Raw genomic sequence first — 23,597 nt, forward strand, 5'->3', positions numbered from 1 at the left:
AAAAATATTCATTTCAAACTTTAAAATAGATTTTTTTTTGTACTAATTTATCGGTTTCTCATAACCTATAATATTAAAATGAAATAACATTACAACAAAACATATCTAGCCAGTCAGTTACATCGGTTGATAAAAATTATTCGATACAACCTAAATCAAACAAGTAGAAAGGTTTTTAATCCATAGAAACGAAAAGTTTCTTATTGAAAATTAAATAAAATACATTCATTATATATTTCAGTTGTAACGCCATCTATATTATAATATTAATATTACAGAAACTTGAAATATCTAAACTAATGAGCTTGATCTACCGTTTCATAGATGGCAGGACAAACTTTCCAATATATTAAACGACAAAATCTATTGCTGATCAATTTACATGCTGAATATATTTCCTTTTGAATTTGAATATGACATATTATATTTCTAACTACACCCACCATCACTAATATCTAGTAATTAAAGAATTTCTACAAAATTTTTAAGCCTTCATATAATTGAGCTTCCGCTAGCGTCTAATAGATGGCAAACTTAATTATAAAATATTTTTCGTTTTAATTGTAGAAAAAAACCTACACATTAGTCTGAATTTACGAATAAGTATATTAAAAAGTCTTGAAACATGATTTCCAAGAGTCTAAACAACGTATTTGTAAAATTATTACGGAAATAGCATGACTCTTTAGGCGCCATCTCTATTTCACTATTACAGTTAATGTGATGTTATTTATAAGAGAGGTCTCATTAAACGAAGTAATTTGAGTACAATTTCTCGAAAATTAAAAGATATTTTAGATTAATAATTGATTGTTTTGTACGTCATTTGGAAATGATTATTTTACCTAATTTCGCCATCTATATTGTGATTGTATTTCTTGGGAATCTATTTTACAGGAACCTTTATATTCTAGTTATTAGAGTTAGTTAAAAATTCTATAGATGGCGATACATTTGTATCGGATTAATTTATGTATTTTTATTAATAAAACACGTTAAATAAGAAATATTTGATAAATGAAGTATATATTATTAGTAATACAAGATAAGACACACTAAAAATCAATTATAATTATATAATTATAAGGAAATATAAATTTTTTATGGTATAATTTTGATTATTAGTTTCATTACGTATAGAAAGTTGCCTATAGATAAGAAATTACGCTTAAGTAAATTCCACCAAGCCTAAAAATTTATTAACCTTCGTCTTGCACCGTTTACCTCGTTCCAATCAACTTTTACGTTTTACATAAAGCACCTACATACCTGAACAGTCACCCGGGTCAGGTCTCTAGCGCAACATAAGGAGGTAACTTCTCTAGTACTTATAACCGCTATTCGAACTCGACCGAGAGTACGACCGTCGTAGGAAGAAGTCAAACGACAGGTGTCTTTAGAAGATCTCTTTTAGTTTGATTTTTTTTTCTCGGTGTGTTTATGGTGACGATCAGTGGTTGGTTTTGATTTTCGACTATATACGATGATACTTTTGGGAATATCTTTGTTTATATTAAGTGCTTTGTGACTTTTTTAAAGTGTACGAAGTTGACACTCACCTTATGGGATTAATTTCTTGCATCCATTGAACTGTTTGCAAAGGTTCGTATTCTTATTATTTTGATGCAACGACTTTTATGTTTATTTACACAGGGTGGCTCATTAGGAATGTAAAGTTTCTTTTAAAATGATTATCGTATTAAAAAATTTTTAAAATACTTTAGAAAAATACGAGATACGGTAAATTTAAAGTTCGTTTCAAAAAAAAATGTTGAATCAATTATCGAAGTGCTAAATATATACCGTTCTTGTTGTCATCTCTTGTTGACCTCTTTTAGAATTCTTGTTTAACCTCCTTTCGATATATCTCTTTCTCATATTCCGTCGAGACTTATTTACCAGCTCACATCATCAATAAACGGTTGTTTTTCATAAATTAATACGCAAACACGAAAAAAAAATATGGAAAACTAAGGAAAAATATTGGATGTTTCGAGTGGAACCCTGACAAAGAAAATTGGGTTTGAAATGTATTAAGTTCATCGAAATATATCAGTTTTCATTTATTCTTAGGTTATGTTTTGCGAGCTACACATTTTCGAACTGTTTAGTTTTCAGTTATCCACCAGTCAATTGACATATTTAATACGAAATGTCAAAATTTTCCCATAGATAAATCAATTATAATTATCATGGATAGCATAGGAATAATAATATATCTGTGACGAAAAAGATCGTAAATGAAATAAAATTGATTCCTCCTGTTCTCCTGTTCCCTAACCTTAAAATTTCACTTGCACAAGAGATATTTTAATCAAACGAGAACTTTTAGTAATATTCCAATAGAATTCTTAAAAATATAACCAATTCCATGAGAATATTTATTTGTATTGATATAATACAGAACGTTTACGTCACGAAGAAAGTGCATATTAATTATTACAACGCAATTATAAACAGATATTTGTAAAATATTTCTCACGTTATGAATTGTTTCCACTATAGAGAATATCTTTTGTGTGAGAATTCTTAATTTAAATATTAGAAACGTTAAAAAGGTACACGACTGTACTTGCCACCTGATAGATTTTCTCCTGATATTGTTAGACGTGTCCATTTCGTCAAACTGAGTCTGTTATGATTTTTTTTTGAAACTATATAGAAATATAGTTTGAATTAATTTGATTTGTATTTCAAACGATCTAACGCGAATCCAATTAGAACGATTTATCGTTTCCTGATTTTTTTTTCTTTGCTATATGTCGCTTTCTCGTCATTTGTTGCATAAGAATCAATTGAATTTTTTTCGATTTTTATCCGTTTAGTACAATCACGTGATACTGTCGTTATTTCTTAATGCCAGCTATTATACAACTCGAAGGTATGTTAGCGAAATTGCGTAAGAAATAAACAGCTTAGTTTGATAAAATACTTAAAATTACTAAGAAAAAAAAAAAGAAATTTGATGCTCCAATATACGAGGTATGATAGAAATGAAAATACTGAGAAGTGTTGAAGGCAAAACTCTACACAGAATACGGAACTAACAATGGGTAAAACAGGGTTGTTATTTGGATATTTTAATGTGGGATACTACTCCGGAAACTAGCAAAATAGTTACAAAAGGCTTTTCCAAACATCCATTACTCGTTTTTTATCATAAAACAGTACCTGTCAGTTCCAAAGACTATACACAAACGTCAATTCTGTTGGCTTTCATCGACGTTGCTTTAATGAATTCTAGTCACATTTTATGTTTACAATTGTACAAACAATTCGATTCAAATCGTGACTTAATTATTCAGAACCATATTTGTTCTACTAAATATCGTATTTTTCAATTAAGGACGGTATTTGGGACATCAGATAGGATATAAGTATTAGTAGTACGCCGATTTACTCTTCAAACATTTATTACCAAAAATTAATGTACCAGGAGACTATGAATATGATGCTAAAGTGACTTATATATAGTCGAATATTAATTTTTCAAATATTTTGGAACTGGATTGTCTTTTTACAAGAACAGATGATCTGAGAGTCACTAATATTAAAGGTCTGAGGTAATGTGGAAAGATTGTGTACTTTCTAACACCTACCGCCATCTATAGATTATGCCGAGTACTTTTAGAACCACCCTCGTAAGTTAGTATCACGATTTACATATATAAATACTTGTATTTAAAAGTGGGAATTTTAATTAGTTGAATATATTACTAAAATAACCTTGAGGAAACTTTACAAAGTAATTTTGCACTTTAGGAAAACCGTTTTTTTTTATCAATAAATCAATGTTTGGCAAGTTTTTTGCAAATAACTCGTTTCCTATTGGTTTTACGCTATTTGTGCTTATTATCAATATTGTAGAGCATTAAATTCTCTACAACTTTTGTTTGAAAAATTTTTTCATACGGTGAATCGTTTCTGAGATAGAGGGCGGTTAGAATACCGTATTCCCGATCAAAATAATCCCTTATAAATTATTGCTAACCATATAATTATAAATAATTTTCGTTTTTTATCAACAATTACATTATATTTGAATATTTTTTGCTTAATTATTTATTTCCAATCAAGTATAAATTCATTTAAAAGCACTTGTAGTTTCAAAATCGTAGAGAGAAAAATTTTAATCATATTTTAATTCAAATTTATAGTAATTATTCTTAAATAAATAAAAAATAATGGGAAATGAATAAAAATGTAATTAATTTTTTTTTTAAATGTAATTCGATACATTTGTGATCTCTCTCTGCCCTCTATCTCAGAAACGATTCACCGAATGAAAAAATTTTTCAAATAAAACTTGTAGAGAATTTAATGATCTACAATATTGATAATAAACACAAATAGCGTAAAACCCATAGGAAACGAGTTATTTGTAAAAAACGTGCAAAAAATCGATTTTTTTTACTTTAGACCCTCGATTTTTGAAGTTATTCACATCGAATTATATATATAAGTTTCGAGAGGAGTTTAAGGATGTCAAATAAACAAATTTACGATCTTATCCACCTCCACCCATAGCCAAGCTACACGATTTAAAGACGTTTTTGTTTGTTGATTTTTTTTCATTTTTTTACAGAGTTTTCGAATGGCGTATATCTTCAGGATAACGTATATAATATATTTATTATTATTCTTACCAAAGATTCAAGCTCAAGGTGAGTAAACAAATATATAAACACGGTTTACAATAATTTTTAAACCCGCCGTCAACGCACGGCAATATATATATTTTTCACCTTTCCGAAATCAAATATTAGGTTTCTAAAACACGTAATCATTAAAAAAAATATAAACACTAACAATCTGGTACCTTATTTGGTATCATTTAAAGGTTTTTCCTAACTTAAACTTGATGTTTGTAACTCCTATTTCTGAACGAGATTCCTAACCTAACATAACCTAACCTGACCTAATATTGAAACAACAGCACGCATTGGCGGTTCGTGATCAAAGATTTTAACAGTTTTTTAATGTATTTTTCATTAAAATAGTACATGGGTGTTAATAGAACCGGTATAGAAGGTCATGTACTTGGATTAGTAAAACAAATCATAATATCTTTAATCGATGTACAATTGGACTGTTTTTAGTTGTGTAGAAAACGTACAAGATGTGGTTTTTGTCCGAAGAAGTCCAATTAATCATATCTTCAACATATTTTGAAATATTCAAGGTTAAAAATATGTTTACAGATAATTAAACTTTGTATCGACCATGGAATTAGTTAAACTAAACTAATTTTTTAGAAACTTGAGTATTATCATTCAAAATCACGTCTTTTGATTCTTCTATTAACCAGATTTGGCTTCTTTTGACTCAAGACTGTATTAAAAAAGAAAACACGCAATGTTCCAATTTCCAAAAATGAATGAAATGTTGATTTCCATGATATTTGATTGATTGGTTGTAAATCAATTAACACGAAATTATAAATTAATTCAGGACATTTACCAAAAAGAGATATGACGTATAATTATTTTTTTCACGTCCAATAACCTTTCAATTTATTATTTTTTCAGTTCAAACACTCCAATTGACAGAAATTTGTCACGTTTTCATTAATATTATTTTCATTTTGGTGACCGTGACACGTATATGAGTTTATTCTATTTAATTTTATAATTGTTGTTTATAAACATCTCTTGTTTATTAAATTGAGATGTTAATTTTGTATTCTACTATTAATTGAAGAAAGAATTAACGAAATAATGATGAAATGAAAATAAACAATTACTAGTTTAACCACTGAACTTCACATTGCACTGTGTATTTATCAATATTTTCCACTTCCCATGAATACCCATTAGTTTTCCTTTTCTTTTTTACGTAATTTTATGTAAATAAATAATAGAAAGCGTTCGATAAGCAAGAAATTAATGCAAGCTTTCATTTTCAGGATTATGCGAAGTAGAAAAAGGGGCAACTAATATAATTCTAGATATCGAGGAAAGTCGAGGTACTTGTAAGTATATCAATTTTCGTTTCTAATTATTGTAGTTTATAAACACACACGATAACAAACAATAATAATTGTTATAAATAATTAGTTAAAATGAGGTCAGTAAAACAATCAAATTTATCAGTAAATAAGTTAATGGGTATATTGAGAGTTGGTAACACACACAAGTCGTATAACTAACTAAAAAAATTATTTTTTTTGCAACAATCAATTCAACAGCAATACAATCATTTTAACACTTCTCGATACGGTGCTTCTAGAAGGATTTGTCAATATGTCACTTGTCACTAATTTATCACAGAATAAATCAGATCATGGCTAACCAAACTTAAAACACAGAACTTTCTAATTGTAAAGTTGGTTGCCTAATGTATTAAAACGGTTGTGGACAATAATGAAAGGAAAGGAAATAAAACAATCACAATTAAAAAATGAAAATTAAACTATTATGTAAAAAAAATGTTGAACTAAAATTAACATTATAACATAATTCACTTTGATACCACCTTATATGCCATTTATTTAATTTAGAGAGGTTGTCGTCGAAAAAATTAACACGAAAAATGCTATTATTAATCAACTTTATCCAAAGAAAACGTACAAAAGTTTTATATTTTTCTCTTCTATCACTAATAGAACATTGGTATTATCATTGATTAAAAGTTGAATTTAATTCATTGGGTATTATGAGAGAACTACTTGTAGGCAACCATTAATACACGTTTCTTAACAGTGGCGGCGGGATTAATTTCATATATTTATAGATTTCACCATATTTAACACAAATAATCTAACCTAACCTAACTAAATATTGAAATAACATTTACTCACTTTATTTAAGACATTTATGGAAATTTGAAGGTTAAATCTGTTAATTGTGAGATCATGATATCATTTTATATTTTTATCAAATTACATTGAAACCAAATATCTGCATAACATATTATTATAATAAAAGTCAAAGCCACTCCTATAAACATATCCAATACGAATTCGTTTATTTTTCTTTATTTACAAATATGTTTCTATTAACATTAAACAATGACTGATATTTAAAAAAAATTTGTATAAAGCGATGATCACAACTTTTTTTTTAAAGTACTAGAAGGTCAAGGATATCCATGGAATAAAATTATATTTAATAAGCCCATAAAAACAACTGGAGAAAGTATATACGAGGGGTAGCATATAATAAAAAAGAAAAGTATATACAGGATGATAAAAAATAACATTGAATGGATTATACTACAAACTACTATATTGTTAATTAGGTATAATAAAACAAATTTAGAAAATAGAACTAATTAATAAAAAACCCCACAACGATCATCATTAAACTCTATTATAGACTATTCGTGATGCAAGAAACTGATTTATCATTTCTATTTTATGCGGAACATTTACTTCTGGAGTAACCGGAAGTAGCCATTATCTGAGGAAGGTTATGATGATGATTGACGGATGCGCAGAAAAGTTTATGTGAAAAAATTATGCAAATGCATTATTTTAACTAAAAATCAATAGATATAATGAAAATTTGATAATTTTTGTAAGGTTAGGTTAGGTTGAGTTAAGGTTTTTGATAAAAATGATTCATTTGCATACTTTTTTCATAGATATTCTTCTGCGCATGCTTCAATAATGACTTTTTACACACCGATAGATCTTGGAAAGATGTATCGAACTTCCTGAGATAATGGCCACTTCCGGTATCTCCGGAAGTAAATGTTTGTTATTTAATTTTTTATAGCCATTAGTCAAGAGACAAATCCCATAGTGTTACCAATTTCGGGAGAACCAAATGTAGATATATTTTTGGATTTGTCTTTCCCCAAAGGCCCCCCGTTATTTTTTCTTAACGGGAAAAAGCTACAACTACTATCGCCATTAGACAGAGACGAAAACAATCTTTCCCATATTGTGTTCCAGGTAATTTAATTTACAATATTTCTACACGAAATTACAAATAATTCGTTTCAGTTGATATGTACAGTTAAATCGACGCATAAAAAGAAGACTATTCCTGTAATCGTAAGACTGACTGATATTAATGATAACGCGCCTCAATTCATTAATACGCCATATGAAACAACCATATCAGAGGTAAATTTTTATTCAATAAATTCCACTTAATACCTTCATCCATCTTGTAATCACTGAAAAGAATAAACTTTTTTCTCAATTTCCCAGTTAACGCCAGTAGGTACAACAATTTTCCAGAATATCGTGGCTAAGGACAAAGATACAGGAATAAATGCACTAATCGATTATTCCATAGTGAAAGGTAAGACATTATTAAATATTCCAATCACGTCTAAGATTCTATCAGTGTTGCCATTTTTTTTTTTTTATAAATATGAATGTAATAATAATACACTTCGTTAATAGAAGTTGAAATATCCTTATAACGCTTATTTTACACATGAATTATTGATATTTAACAAAATTAGTACAATTTACTAAATAAAAACGTATTAATTAAAAAATAAAATACCTTTTACGGATATAACAACGTGGCAACGCTGTTTAGGATGCTGTACCATAAGTTTCGGATGGATTAAAGCGCGCGTAAATCAGTTAGCAACTAGTACGTAGATTGAGAATGTTTTAAAACAAAGTTTAGAGTGTTCATGACAGAGTCTGCTCATTCATTATTACTACAATAGAGATTTATAAAACTTATTATTTAATTGTTATAAATAGTTATGAGGTTGTTTTTGTGGCAGTGTCGTGTGTGAGTTTTTCTCCCGATATAAACTAGTAAAAAAAATATTTTTTATAATAAAGGAAAGGTAAAACTATATCTACTGTTCCTACAGCTGATTTCTTGCCACAAGATGATAGTATAGGAGACAGACGTATCCACAGCGAAGACGGTTATGGATATTTCGCCATAAATTTGCCCCATCAAGGTCAAGTGACTGTCAATAAAACGTTGGATTTTGAAAAAACTCAAAGATATTATGTTACTGTTGTTGCAACTGTAAGTAACGATCATTATAATTGTTTATAATCATAAAATTTAAGAACTTATAATATAGGTAGGGGAGAGTGGGGTTATCGAAGTATAGTCAGAGGTGCACAAATAAATTTATTAAAACTTTTAGGTTAAGGAATATGTGGTATTTATTAGAACAATATTTTCAAGTGTTCATACTTTAATTTAAGATATTTATTCGCAATATTTGTCCTCGTTAATGATTTATTCACATTATTTTGAATTGGACCCATCACCATATTGTCAATTTTCAAATATTTAAATTTTTACAAAAATAAACGTGCACTAATCAATTATTTAAAAATCACGTCAGGATGAAAGTTAACAAAAATATGAATTTATAATAAAAGGTGCTGACGAGAAATTCAAGATATTGTTGAATTTGTTAATTATGAACGGAAAATCGTTTTTAGGATCGAGCACGTGATCCTTCTCAAAGACTTTCATCCACGACAACTTTAACGGTGAATATAAAAGACGATGACGATCTACCGCCTTCGTTTATTTACAAAAACTGCATGCTGCTCGACGGAGCATGCATCAATCCAGAATATAGCGCATCGGTGAGTATGTAAAATATATGATAGACGCGTTGAGCCGTGCCGGACCTGTGTTTTTTTAACTATTTCATACGAGCTCAATTTTCCGGAATATATCAATCATATTGTGATGTTTTCATTATAACCGAACAGGACCGGCCTCACGGTCCGTGTCGTGGACGAATTCGTCACAATGCCTTTATACGAGATTTTTTTTTAATAAAGATTAATTTTTTTTTCCATTTAGGTTTCTAGTGGTATGTTACAGGGTGTTTTGAATATATCACCCGAGAAAATCCAAGCGGTAGACATGGATACAGTCAATTCTTTGATAAAATATTCTTTCGTCAGCGGTTCACCGGAAACGTACAGTGATTATTTCCGGATCGATGCTGATACTGGACAAGTCCATCAAATTAAACCGGTAGATACTTCGACTACGAAAAAATTCAGTATAATAATCAAGGTTAGAATTGTTTGTTTTAAAAATATTTCAATATTTGTATTGTATTAATTTATACGTTATACACCAGTGAACTTATAACATAAACATTGTTGCCAGATTGTGATAATAATATGTAGATTTAAGAAATATGGATTTGTATCTGTGGCTTTAGGCTCAAGAAGTTTCCGAAGCAAAAAGATCGACGACCGCCAAACTATTCATTACAGTGAGACCAGTAGATTCCCACCCACCGGAAATTATTTTATCTTCTCAAGAAGGTTACGTAAAGGAGAACTCTCCCATTGGAAAAGAAGTATTAGATAATAACGGTCAGCCGATATTGATAAGCGTAACGGACAAAGATTTCGTAAGTTTAAATTAAATTAATTATGTTTTTATATATTTTATTTTTTGGTGGTTTAGGGACCAGAAGATCCGAAACCGAGTTACACCTTCGAAATGACAACACCGTATTTCGCCATCGATAAAGATAATCATTTGATCGTCAACGAAAATAATTTAGACAGAGACCCGCCGAGTCCCGGAAAATTCAAATTCCAAATAGTCGCTAGAGAGAAGAACGGCATCGCCGCTAGTGCTCCGGTATCGGTAACAGTTAATCTTATAGACGTTAACGATAACCCTCCGATGCTACCAATCATCCAACCGGTTTCAGTACCAGCCGGCGAAGGAAAAAGAATAGTTACTACAATTCAAGCCACTGATAACGATGAAGGTAGGAGTCTTTAATGATGTTTACAATGCCATCTTACGTGTAAAATTGACAGGTCGAATATTTACCGGTATCGTAGGAAACTGTTATAGTTAGAGATGTAAATTTCTACTTGTGTAAGTTCGGAAATAACTGTTTTTCTAATCGAAATATACGAGGTGTGATACAAAAATTTGTTATAACTGTTATGTTTTTTGCTGACGAATGCAATTGATTAAAGATTTTTTAATTAATAATGGATGTTTTGATAGATTTTTTTAATGCTAGTTTCAACATAATCGTTATTTTTTACGAGATTTTAATACGACTAATGAGACTGATACCAATGCAATCTTAATACTGAAAAATGTACGTCATCTTCGGAAGTTCTCCTGAAAAATTTATGCTGTATAACCGAAAATCGTATCAGGGGTATTTTTCAGACTATCGTTCGGAATCTAGTACCTACAATCTCTAATCGTGTACCGGGTGTATTGAAACCTGGACGTCATCTCCGGGAGTTTTCCTGAAAAATTCATGCTAACTAACCGAAAATTGTATCAGGTGGATTTTTCACTCAATTCTTTCGAATCTAGTACCTGCAATTTTTATTCGTGTACCTGGTGTATTCAAACTCGGACGTCGTCTACGGAAGTTCACCTAAAAATTAGCACAAACTAATCGAAAATTTGGGAAAATGGGGAATTTTTCGGATCATCCTCATGGAATTTTAAATCGGTAATCCTATTCGTTTAACTGGTGCACTGAAACCTGGACGTCATCTCCGGGAGTTTCACGAAAAAATGCATGCTATCTAACCGAAAATCGTATCGGGGAGATTTTTTAGTTTATTCTTTCAAATCTAGTACCTGTAACCACTATTCGAGTAGCTGGTTTATTGAAACTCTGACATCGTCTACGGGAGTTCTCTTGAAAATTAGCACGATCTAATGTAAAATCGTATCTGAGGAATTTTTCGCACCATCCTGTTGAATTTTATACCCGTAATACTATTCGTGTAACTGGTGCACTGAAACCTGGACGTCATCTCCGGGAGTTTCACGGAAAAATGCATGTTATATAACCAAAAATCGTATCGGGCAGATTTTTCAGTCCATTCTTTTGAATCTAGTACCTGCAACCTATATTCGACTACCTAGTATATTGAAACCTGGACGTCGTCATCGGTTATTTTCTTGAAAATTGGCAAAAACTAAACGAAAATTGTAACAGGGGAATCTTATAATGGCAATCCATTTTGTGTAATTGGTGCCCTGAAATCTGAACGTAATTTCCAGGAGTTTTTCCGAAAAATTTATGCTAATTAACTAAAAATTGTATCGGGGGGATTTTTTAGTCCATTCTTTCAAATCTAGTACCTGCAACCTCTATTCGGGTACCTGATGTATTGAAACCTGGACGTCATCTCCGGGAGTTTACCTGAAAAATTCATGCTATCTAACCAAAAATAGTATCAGCGGGATTTTTTAGACCATTCTTTTGAATCTAGTACCTGCAACCTATATTCGACTATGTATTATATTGAAACCTGGACGTCGTCATCGGGTATTTTCTTGAAAATTAGCAAAAACTAAACGAAAATTGTAACAGGGGAATCTTATAATGGCAATCCATTTTGTGTAATTGGTGCCCTGAAATCTGAACGTAATTTCCAGGAGTTTTTCCGAAAAATTTATGCTGATTAACTAAAAATTGTATCGGGGGGATTTTTTAGTCCATTCTTTCAAATCTAGTACCTGCAACCTCTATTCGAGTACCTGATGTATTGAAACCTGGACGTCATCTCCGGGAGTTTACCTGAAAAATTCATGCTATCTAACCAAAAATATTATCAGCGGGATTTTTTAGACCATTTTTTTTTAATCTAGTACCTGCAACCTAAACTCGAGTACCTGGTGTATTGAAACTTGGACGTCGTCTTCGGGAGTTCTCATGAAAATTAGCACAAACTAAACGAAAATCGTATCAGCAGATACAATGGAACATATACCAATGCCATATTGTTTATTTTTTGTATTTTGCTGATACATAAGGACCACTGGGTCAAAAGATACTAGTATATTGAAAAAAATAAATCGCTTCATTTGGATAGATTATCAAGAAGATTGGTGATAGTAGAGAATTTTTATTACTAATTTTGATTTCAGGCGAAAACGCTATCGTTAGATATTCCATTTATCACGTTTCTAATAACGGCAACAATAAATTCACCATAAATCCCATGACGGGAGTGATAGAAACAGTCGGTAAATTAAACGCAGGCGAACAATACAGTTTAACAGTTCAAGCGACCGATTTAGGTGGATTATACAGTCAAGCTATAGTCGAAGTAACCATAAGTCCAGGTCCCAACACCCAACCACCGGTGTTTGAACAATCTAGTTACGATATTGAAGTCAGCGAAGGCGCTACCATAAACTCCACAATAGCTACCATAATGGTAAAGATTTTATTAACAACAATTTCTCAATCTACTTATTTTTATATGAAATTTCAAGGCTGTAGATCCGGAAGGAGATCCGGTGACGTATTCCATAGCTTCCGGTAACGATCTAAGACAATTCGCGATCGGTTCGAAAAGTGGCGTCATCACCGTAATTAGACAACTGGATCGCGAAGATTTGAACACTTATCAACTAGTAAGTTCCATATAACTTGTTTTTCCCCCGTATTTATAGGAAATATTCCAGACAAAAACGAGTTATAATTTTTTTTAGGTTATAAAAGCGGAAGACGCCGGAAAATTGTTCAGTACGGTGCGTGTCAATATAAAAGTGACAGATATCAACGATAAAAATCCGGAATTCGTCGGTGATCCTTATCGTTTTAAAGTTAAAGAAGGTCTGAATAGAACGACCGTTGGGTTCGTACGCGCTACCGATGCCGATGAAGGTGCCAATGCAAAAGTCACGTATTTTATTCCTAACGATTTACCGTTTGATATCGACAACGAAACAGGAGAGATAACCACCAATAGGCCACTAGATTACGAAAACCAAAAGGTATGTTTTGGACGTCATCTCCGAGAGTTTTCCCGAAAAATTCATACTATCTAACAGAAAATCTTATCAGGGAGATTTTTCAGTCCATTCTGTCGAATTTTATACCGACAATCCCATTCGTGTAACTGGTGGACTAAAACCTGGACGTCATCTCCGAAAGTTTTCCTGAAAAATGCATGCTATCTAACCGAAAATCGTATCGGGGAGATTTTTCAGTCCATTCTTTTGAATCTAGTACCTGCAACCTATATTGGAATGCCTGGTGTATTGAAACCAGGACATCATCTTCGGGAGTGCTCTTGAAAATTATCAAAAATCGTATCAGAAGAACCTCATACCGGCAATCCAATTTGTGTAACTGATACTCTGAAACCTGGACGTCGTCTCCGGAAGTTTTCCTGAAAAATTCATGCTATCTAACCAAAAACCGTATCAGGTGAATTTTTCACTCAATTCTTTCGAATCTAGTACCTGCAATCTCTATTCGAGTACCTGGTGTATTGAAATTTAGACGTCGTCTACGGGAGTTCTCCTGAAAATCAGCAATAACTAATCGAAAATCGCATAAGGGAAATTTTTTGGACCATCCTGTCGAATTTTATAACGGCAATCCCATTCGTGTTACTGATGCTCTGAAACCTGGACGTCATCTCCGGAAGTTTTCCTGAAAAATTCATGCTATCTAACCAAAAACCGTATCAGGTGAATTTTTCACTCAATTCTTTCGAATCTAGTACCTGCAATCTCTGTTCGAGTACCTGGTGTATTGAAATTTGGACGTCGTCTACGGGAGTTTTCCTGAAAATCAGCAATAACTAATCGAGAATCGCATAAGGGAAATTTTTTGGACCATCCTGTCGAATTTTATAACGGCAATCCCATTCGTGTTACTGATGCTCTGAAACCTGGACGTCATCTCCGGAAGTTTTCCTGAAAAATTCATGCTAACTAACCGAAAATCGTATCAGGTGGATTTTTCCCTCAATTCTTTCGAATCTAGGCCCCTGCAATCTCTATTCGAGTACCTGGTGTATTGAAATTTGGACGTCGTCTACGGGAGTTCTCCTGAAAATCAGCAATAACTAATCGAAAATCGCATAAGGGAAATTTTTTGGACCATCCTGTCGAATTTTATAACGGCAATCCCATTCGTGTTACTGATGCTCTGAAACCTGGACGTCATCTCCGGAAGTTTTCCTGAAAAATTTATGCTATCTAACCAAAAATCGTATCTGGTGGATTTTTCGCTCATTTCTCTCGAATCTAGTCCCTGCAATCTCTATTCGAGTACCTGGTGTATTGAAAGTTGGACGTCGTCTACGGGAGTTCTCCTGAACATCAGCACTAACTAATCGAAAATCGCATAAGGGAAATTTTTTGGACCATCCTGTCGAATTTTATAACGGCAATCCCATTCGTGTTACTGATGCTCTAAAACCTGGACGTCATCTCCGGAAGTTTTCCTGAAAAATTCATGCTATCTAACCAAAAAATCGTATCAACCTCTCATTTCTTCTTCTCTTTTCATTCGTAAACTTCGACCATTAATTTTTTTGACTTGAAATTAATAATAATTTGGTTTTGTAGGAATACCATTTTGTAGTTACCGCCAAAGATGGAGCAACGGATCCTAGAATAGCAACAGCCACTGTTTCTATAGAAGTTATAGATGTAGAAGATGAACTGCCCGTTTTTAAGACTCCCCAATACGAAGCTAACGTTCCCGAAAATATGCCTGACTATTACGTCACTAAAGTCGAGGTTAGTGACGAAAGTTTTTCGACTTAACCCTATAGATGTCGCGTTAAATAATTTTTTTTCAGGCCACCGATCCTGATACTGTTAAAAAAATTACTTATGTGATACACCAAGGACCCACCGATTTATTTAGGATAGAAGAAAATACGGGGGCGGTTTATACGACTAGAGGATTGGATTATGAAAAAGACAACAAGCACGTTTTGATTATTGGTACTTTGGAAAATATGTCGAGCAGTAATGGAAGTACAACAAAAGTTATTATACACGTCGAGGTAATTATAATAATACTTTATAATTTATATATATTTAAATTTTGAATTACCCTTGTATATTTCTTAGATTTTTTTAAATTTTTTAGATGTGCTTATAAAAACCGAAAAATCTAAATTTTAATTTCCACGTTTATTTCGGTGGAATAGAATCGGTTTTTACGATTTAAATGAGCATAATATGACCGATACTATTCCACCAAATCACAATTTCAAATTTATTTAATTTTTATTTGCAGGATCGTAATGACATTCCTCCAGTATTTACAATAATTCCCCATCCGATAACTTTAGAAGATGACGCACCAATCGGGACGGTCGTTAGTACTCTAGTCGCTACAGATTCCGACGGAACCGCTCCTGGTAATAAGGTAAACGTTTTATTCATTCCAACGCAATTATTTTGAAAAAAAAATTTGCTAGACTAAGGAAATATCGTGTTTCAGGTTAGATATGAATTAGTTGGACGAGGGAAAGCCGAAAAATACTTCCAAATAGATCCAGACACCGGTGTACTACGCGTAACTAACGACTTGAAAAAAGAAATAGATACAGAATATCAGGCACGTACTTACTCAGTCAATAAACTTGATTTTCAGTAAAATGTAATTTTATTTTCGTAGGTTGACGTAAGGGCTTTCGATTTAGGTGAACCGCAACTTTCGTCCGTTATAACCGTAGATGTATATATACAACATGTGGCAACCGTGGCTCCAGAAGTGGGATTGAGATTTGCGGATTCTTCTTATAATCTCCAGGTGCCGGAAAATGCGACTGTCGGTTATAAGATCAAAACTCTTACTATAGTTAACAGTAAGATACACGGTGGAGGCATTCCTTTGAAGTGTCAAATAATTTCGGGTAACAAAGAGAGTAAGTGAAAATTTTAACCTAACCTAACAATTTATCAGTCGCCGAGCTGGAGAGGAGGTTAGAAAAACATCATCTCCGAGATATTTTAAGTATTTAACCCTATCTATCCCTATTCGGGTACCTGGTGTCATCAATCTTGGACGTCATCTCCGGAAGTTTCCCCGAAATATTAGTACAAACTAACCTAAAATCATATCAGGATGATTTTTCAGTCCATCCTCTCAAATTTAGTTCCAGCAGTCCATATGCGGAACCTGGTGTTTTGAATCTTGGACGTCAACTCCGGGAGTTTTCCTGAAAAATTCGTGTAAACCAATAGAAAATCCTATCAAGGGGATTTTTCATTCCACCCTTTCGAATCTAGTACTAGGAATCCCTATTCGGGTACCTGGTGTCATTAATCTTGGACGTCATCTCCGGAAGTTTCCCCGAATTATTAGTACAAACTAACCGAAAATCATATCAGGGGGATTTTTCAGTCCATCCTCTCAAATTTAGTTCCAGCAGTCCATATGCGGAACCTGGTGTTTTGAATCTTGGACGTCAACTCCAGGAGTTTTCCTGAAAACTTCGTGTAAACCAATAGAAAATCCTATCAAGAGGATTTTTCATTCCACCCTTTCGAATCTAGTACTAGGAATCCCTATTCGGGTACCTGGTGTCATTAATCTTGGACGTAATCTCCGGAAGTTTCCCCGAATTATTAGTACAAACTAACCGAAAATCATATCAGGATGATTTTTCAGTCCATCCTCTCAAATTTAGTTCCAGCAGTCCATGTGCAGAACCTGGTGTTTTGAATCTTGGACGTCAACTCCAGGAGTTTTCTTGAAAAATCGTGTAAACCAATAGAAAATCCTATCAAGGCGATTTTTCATTCCACCCTCTCGAATCTAGTACTAGGAATCCCTATTCGGGTACCTGGTGTCATTAATCTTGGACGTCATCTCCGGAAGTTTCCCCGAATTATTAGTACAAACTAACCGAAAATCATATCAGGGGGATTTTTCAGTCCATCCTCTCAAATTTAATTCCAGCAGTCCATGTGCGGAACCTGGTGTTTTGATTCTTGGACGTCAACTCCGGTAGTTTTCCTGAAAAATTCGTGTAAACCAATAGAAAATCCTATCAAGGGGATTTTTCATTCCACCCTTTCGAATCTAGTACTAGGAATCCCTATTCGGACACCTGGTGTATTGATTCTTGGACGTCATCTCCGGGAGCTTTTCTCAAATATTCGCTCAAATGAACCGAAAGTCGTATCTGAGATTTTTTCGAGCCGCTTTTATTGATTTTAGTATCGACGACGTCAGCACGGGCACTTGGTTATAAAGATCTTCTCCTGGAGTTCTATAAAATTCGTACTAATCTAAAATCTTATCGGCGGGATTTTTTGAAACTTCTTCTAGAATAATGTATCGATGAGCCCCATTCGGTTACCTAGTGCAATGAAAGTGGACATCATCTTCGAGAGTTTTCTCAAAAATCTGGTTATTACGGATTCGTCTTCGTGATTATGATTTTAATTAATTATAAAAGTAGATTTGAAACAAATTTTATCCAATAACTCGTATCCCCTCCGGTGAAAACCCCGTTCGATTCACTACTTTCATTAATTTTTCAGATAAGTTTTACACGAACACTACCGAGGATCGAAACTGCGCCCTCTATCTAAACGACACTCTCGATTACGAAACTCAAGAATCTTACGACTTCGAAGTCGAAATAATGTCCTTGAAAGGTTTCATTAACAAAGAATACGCAATTACTGAAATAACAGTTAATGTTGTTGACGTTAACGATAATAAACCTTTCTTCGTATTCCCTACCTCCGGAGTCGAGAAATACTACGCGGCTGTCTCGTATTCTTCTCCAATATCGACGACGGTAACTCAAGTCAAAGCCGATGATAAAGATAGTGGAAAATATGGTAAAATAAGTTATTCTTTGGCGGGAAACAACAGCGACGAATTTTTCGTTATCGATTCATCCACTGGCATCATTAAAACGAAGAAATCATTCGAGAACATTGACGAATCGATTCTACCGATCAGGTAAAAATTTAAAAAAATGAAAATAAATCACAAAAATGATGATACGTCAGATGTCACTGTTTTATGCACTATGACTACATTGACAGTAGTTCAGTGTTGCCAAATCAAGCGAAATTTTTTTGCTTTATATCTTTCGGTAACGAAAATTCTCAAAATTTCGAAAAATTTTATGAATTTATTTATTTTTTTTTTAGAATCGAAGTTGTCGCTAGGGACAATCCAAACTCTAGTACGGATTTCTTCGAAATTCGCGCTCCTCTGATAATTAACCTTAGATCCCCTAGCAACAGGTTAGTTTTGGTGATAGGCGACGCCAAACCTGATGTAGTTCAAACGAAAATCGACGATATAATTGAAATTCTTCAAGAAAATTCGGGATTAATAGTCGGTATTGAAAAACTCACTTCCAGGGAATATATCGGAAGTAATAATACGTTAGAAATCGATAGTGCGGCTAGTGATGTTTGGTTCTACGTCATCGACCCCGAAACCGATACAATACTACCAACTAATAGTTCAATTGTTACAAAGTGAGTAGAAACACATTGATGTTATTCACTCTCAATTTCTAACCTTAAAAATCGATTATTTTGTCAGTATCACAGGATATTATTAAATAAAAAGATGAATGACTAAAAAATATTTTGGCAACATTGTAAGTGAATGATCGGAAAATGTTTTGGCAACATTGTAAACGTCGAAAAATCAAAAATAAAAGATGAATGATCAAAAAATATTTTGGCAACATTGTTAGTGAATGATCGAAAAATGTTTTGACAACATTGTAACGTCGAAAATTCAAAAAAAAAAGATGAATGATCAAAAAATATTTTGGCAACATTGTTAGTGAATGATCGGAAAATGTTTTGGCAACATTGTAAACGTCGAAATTTCAAAAAAAAAGATGAATGATCAAAAAATATTTTGGCAACATTGTAAGTGAATGATCGGAAAATGTTTTGGCAACATTGTAAACGTCGAAAATTCAAAAATAAAAGATGAATGATCAAAAAATATTTTGGCAACATTGTAAAAGAATGATCGGAAAATGTTTTGGCAACATTGTAAACGTCGAAAAATCAAAAAAAAAGATGAATGATCAAAAAATATTTTTGCAACATTGTAAGTGAATGATCGGAAAATGTTTTGGCAACATTGTAAACGTCGAAATTTCAAAAAAAAAGATGAATGATCAAAAAATATTTTGGCAACATTGTAAGTGAATGATCGGAAAATGTTTTGGCAACATTGTAAACGTCGAAAAATCAAAAATAAAAGATGAATGATCAAAAAATATTTTGGCAACATTGTAAGTGAATGATCGGAAAATGTTTTGGCAACATTGTAAACGTCGAAAAATCAAAAAAAAAAGATGAATGATCAAAAAATATTTTGGCAACATTGTTAGTGAATGATCGGAAAATGTTTTGGCAACATTGTAAACGTCGAAAAATCAAAAATAAAAGATGAATGATCAAAAAATATTTTGGCAACATTGTTAGTGAATGATCGAAAAATGTTTTGGCAACATTGTAACGTCGAAAATTCAAAAATAAAGATGAATGATCAAAAAATATTTTTGCAACATTGTAAGTGAATGATCGGAAAATGTTTTGGCAACATTGTAAACGTCGAAATTTCAAAAAAAAAGATGAATGATCAAAAAATATTTTGGCAACATTGTAAGTGAATGATCGGAAAATGTTTTGGCAACATTGTAAACGTCGAAAATTCAAAAATAAAAGATGAATGATCAAAAAATATTTTGGCAACATTGTAAAAGAATGATCGGAAAATGTTTTGGCAACATTGTAAACGTCGAAAAATCAAAAAAAAAAAGATGAATGATCAAAAAATATTTTGGCAACATTGTAAGTGAATGATCGGAAAATGTTTTGGCAACATTGTAAACGTCGAAATTTCAAAAAAAAGATGAATGATCAAAAAATATTTTGGCAACATTGTAAGTGAATGATCGGAAAATGTTTTGGCAACATTGTAAACGTCGAAAAATCAAAAATAAAAGATGAATGATCAAAAAATATTTTGGCAACATTGTAAGTGAATGATCGGAAAATGTTTTGGCAACATTGTAAACGTCGAAATTTCAAAAAAAAAGATGAATGATCAAAAAATATTTTTGCAACATTGTAAGTGAATGATCGGAAAATGTTTTGGCAACATTGTAAACGTCGAAATTTCAAAAAAAAAGATGAATGATCAAAAAATATTTTGGCAACATTGTAAGTGAATGATCGGAAAATGTTTTGGCAACATTGTAAACGTCGAAATTTCAAAAAAACAAAAGTGAGTGAATGAAAATAAAATCCGGCAACATTGTATAATAAAAAATTTCAATTTTTGACAATTTGGTCGTATAATTAATAAAAAGTGCAACAATTACAAAATTTTCAATGTTATTTTGATAATTTTTGCTTCTTCAAGTCAACGTAAAAGAAAATTCTAACCTCACTTCTATATTCTATTTTTTTCTTGTATTATATATTGTAATTTCGATTTTTAATGCTAATTATATACATTACGTAATGTATAACCGTTAAAGACATCACCTTATGAATAAATAAACATTTATTTGTAGGCCTGTACATTATTTTGCTCACTAATCTCCATTAATAAAAAAAATTTGTTTTACAATCAACACCTGGCCTAATAAAATCTTACCGTTATTGTTAATACAGTTATTGAATTGCAATTTCAATATTAACTAGACTCGATAATTATTATTCATATAAATACGATAAAATAATTATTGCCAGATTTCTTTTTGGAATTTATAATGGTGCTACAAACATCTCAACCACACCTACGAATTCTTTTGTAACAATTATAAATGTATTGAATTAAAATTCAGTTTGACAACCCCGCATTATCCCATATACATAATTATTACGTGAGTATATCTAAAGAATGTTTTCTTTTTGTATATTAGTGTAAAGTTTAACGATTTTAAAACTTGCCATAATTAAATTCTCATTATTTTAATACCAGGTACTTATCGGAAGTAAAAAATCTGCTCTCTAGTGAAAAACTATTGTTGTTTTGTTAAACTTTAGATCCATACGTGATAAAACGGCGATGGCGAACATAACCTTCGATATTACCAGTCAAATAAAACACACTGCATTCAACATACACGAACCTTTGATGATACAAAAACCAAAAAATACGACAGTAGCCTCCTTCAACACAGATATTTTCCCATACGGATTGATTGTTATAGCTTGCATCATATGCGTTTTAGGTTTTGTAGGAATTGTTTACATCTGCGTATCGTGGTCGAGGTAAGTAAAAAAATTTTTTTCCCGTTTTAAATAAACCCGATAACTTAACAAGGTGAAGTTGGAATTTCTATTTTTAGGTTATGTTTTCCTGTCAATTGTATTTTTTTAAATATTTCTTTTACGTTACATCGAAATATCGAAAGTCAGGACCGGACTAAGTTTATTTGTTTATTTCAATTTTAATAAAATTAATGAAATCGTACATATTTTAGTTTTTATTTTGGTATTTATTCAGTATAAACGACATTTTTAGATACAAATCGTATAAAAAGCAAATTCAGCGACAATATACGGTACCTTCTAGTCCCACGCGATATGATACAGTTTACGTAGAACCGAATTTGAAGGAATACGAAACGCAAGTTTTACAAATGTGCGTCCCTGTAGACGATCAAGAAGATTTCAATGATCTTCATTTGGATTTCAGTAATAAAAATCATACGTTCAGTCTGGATAACGTAAGTTACATTACTAAGGACATCAACATCAGGAAATACGGTGAGTTTGCAAATTATCTGTAAAACTGGCAACATTGTAAATGTACAACTTTTAAAAATAAAAAAATTGTATAAAAACAGTAAACTTGGCAACGTCGTGCACATCAAAATTCGAATTTCGTGAGTAATAAAAAGATAATGAATGTGGCAACATCGTAAATGTCAAAATTTGGAAAATTGCAAATAAGAAATAACATTGTAATTGAAATTCAAATTAAAATGAGTAATAATATAAAAACAAATCTGACAACACTGCGCATGCTGAGTATAAGTGAGAAGATGAAAACTGTAAATTTGACAACGTCGTAAATATCATTGTTCTAAAAATAAATTTGTGAATTAAACTATAAATATGATAACATTGTAGTTAGTGAATACAAGTCAAAACGATAAATTTATTCCCGCTACGAAATTCAAAAAATTTCTTACAGGTCAACAAAGTCCGGTTAGTAGCGAGTCGGCGACGACGGCGAGAGCCTCTAGCGTAGGCGACACTCACATTCTCTCTAAAAACTTGGATCATTCCACTAGAAATGATCACACATATAGGTACGTATAATTACACCGTTCTGATGAGGTCAAAAGAGATATAAACCGGTATTTTCTTTATAGATCTTCCGATGAGGACGAAATGAACGCCAGTCCGACGAACGAAAACGTGATGTTTAGAGGGAAAAAAGACTATTTAAATATGGGTTTTAGTTACGACCATTCGCCCGTGGAAACTACCACCGAACTGTAAATAATAATTACCTTGTATAGTCGCGCGATTATAATTTATACTATTGAGGTTATAATCGAATTTGATGTTTTACGATAGATATTAAAATATATTTAGTTTTAATTGAATTGTTCTTTTTTTTTCATCCATTTTCCACTATCAACTCTATGGGACCGTTATTAACTCAACGATGTGGTTTTGAGGTCTATGCAACCTATTATTGGTTCCTTAAAGCCATTTTTACCTTTTAGAAGATATCTAAATCATATATTAGTTACTCTATGGGACCAGTATTAAGTCCAAGAGCCCTATACGATTATTTATTTGACGACTACCTGGAGCGTTATCAACTTAAAGGACTATTGCTTAGCTTCATGGGATTATTATTAATTTCAAGGGATCTTTATTAGCTTCATAACCATATTAATTATGTAG

General features: G+C 32.1%; 1 protein-coding gene across 1 annotated transcript; it reads left to right on the top strand.

The window, feature by feature from the left end:
* Positions 1–1,232: 1,232 nt before the first annotated feature.
* On the top strand, positions 1,233–23,290 carry LOC130892405 (cadherin-99C). Its single transcript, XM_057797821.1, has 25 exons — positions 1,233–1,602; positions 4,586–4,664; positions 5,906–5,971; positions 7,719–7,897; positions 7,949–8,071; positions 8,159–8,252; positions 8,788–8,951; positions 9,380–9,529; positions 9,753–9,971; positions 10,123–10,317; positions 10,374–10,686; positions 12,831–13,123; positions 13,182–13,322; positions 13,401–13,685; positions 15,273–15,446; positions 15,509–15,718; positions 15,955–16,086; positions 16,162–16,278; positions 16,339–16,588; positions 18,213–18,642; positions 18,837–19,172; positions 21,717–21,944; positions 22,198–22,442; positions 22,873–22,990; positions 23,054–23,290. Exons 2-25 carry the CDS (start codon positions 4,595–4,597, stop codon positions 23,181–23,183), a joined length of 4,662 nt encoding a protein of 1,553 aa, XP_057653804.1. The 5' UTR covers positions 1,233–1,602; positions 4,586–4,594; the 3' UTR covers positions 23,184–23,290.
* The last annotated feature ends 307 nt before the right edge of the window (positions 23,291–23,597 follow it).

The sequence above is a fragment of the Diorhabda carinulata genome, chromosome 4 (assembly GCF_026250575.1).
Source record: "Diorhabda carinulata isolate Delta chromosome 4, icDioCari1.1, whole genome shotgun sequence".
Classification (NCBI taxonomy): Eukaryota; Metazoa; Arthropoda; class Insecta; order Coleoptera; family Chrysomelidae; genus Diorhabda; species Diorhabda carinulata.

Bases quoted from the DNA above. Each gene is read 5' to 3' on its own strand.
- LOC130892405 (XM_057797821.1), top strand. From the start codon at position 4,595: ATGGCGTATATCTTCAGGATAACGTATATAATATATTTATTATTATTC. The intron at 10,318-10,373 runs GTAAGTTTAAAT...TTGGTGGTTTAG, and splicing joins GCGTAACGGACAAAGATTTC to GGACCAGAAGATCCGAAACC. The intron at 16,087-16,161 runs GTAAACGTTTTA...ATCGTGTTTCAG, and splicing joins GAACCGCTCCTGGTAATAAG to GTTAGATATGAATTAGTTGG.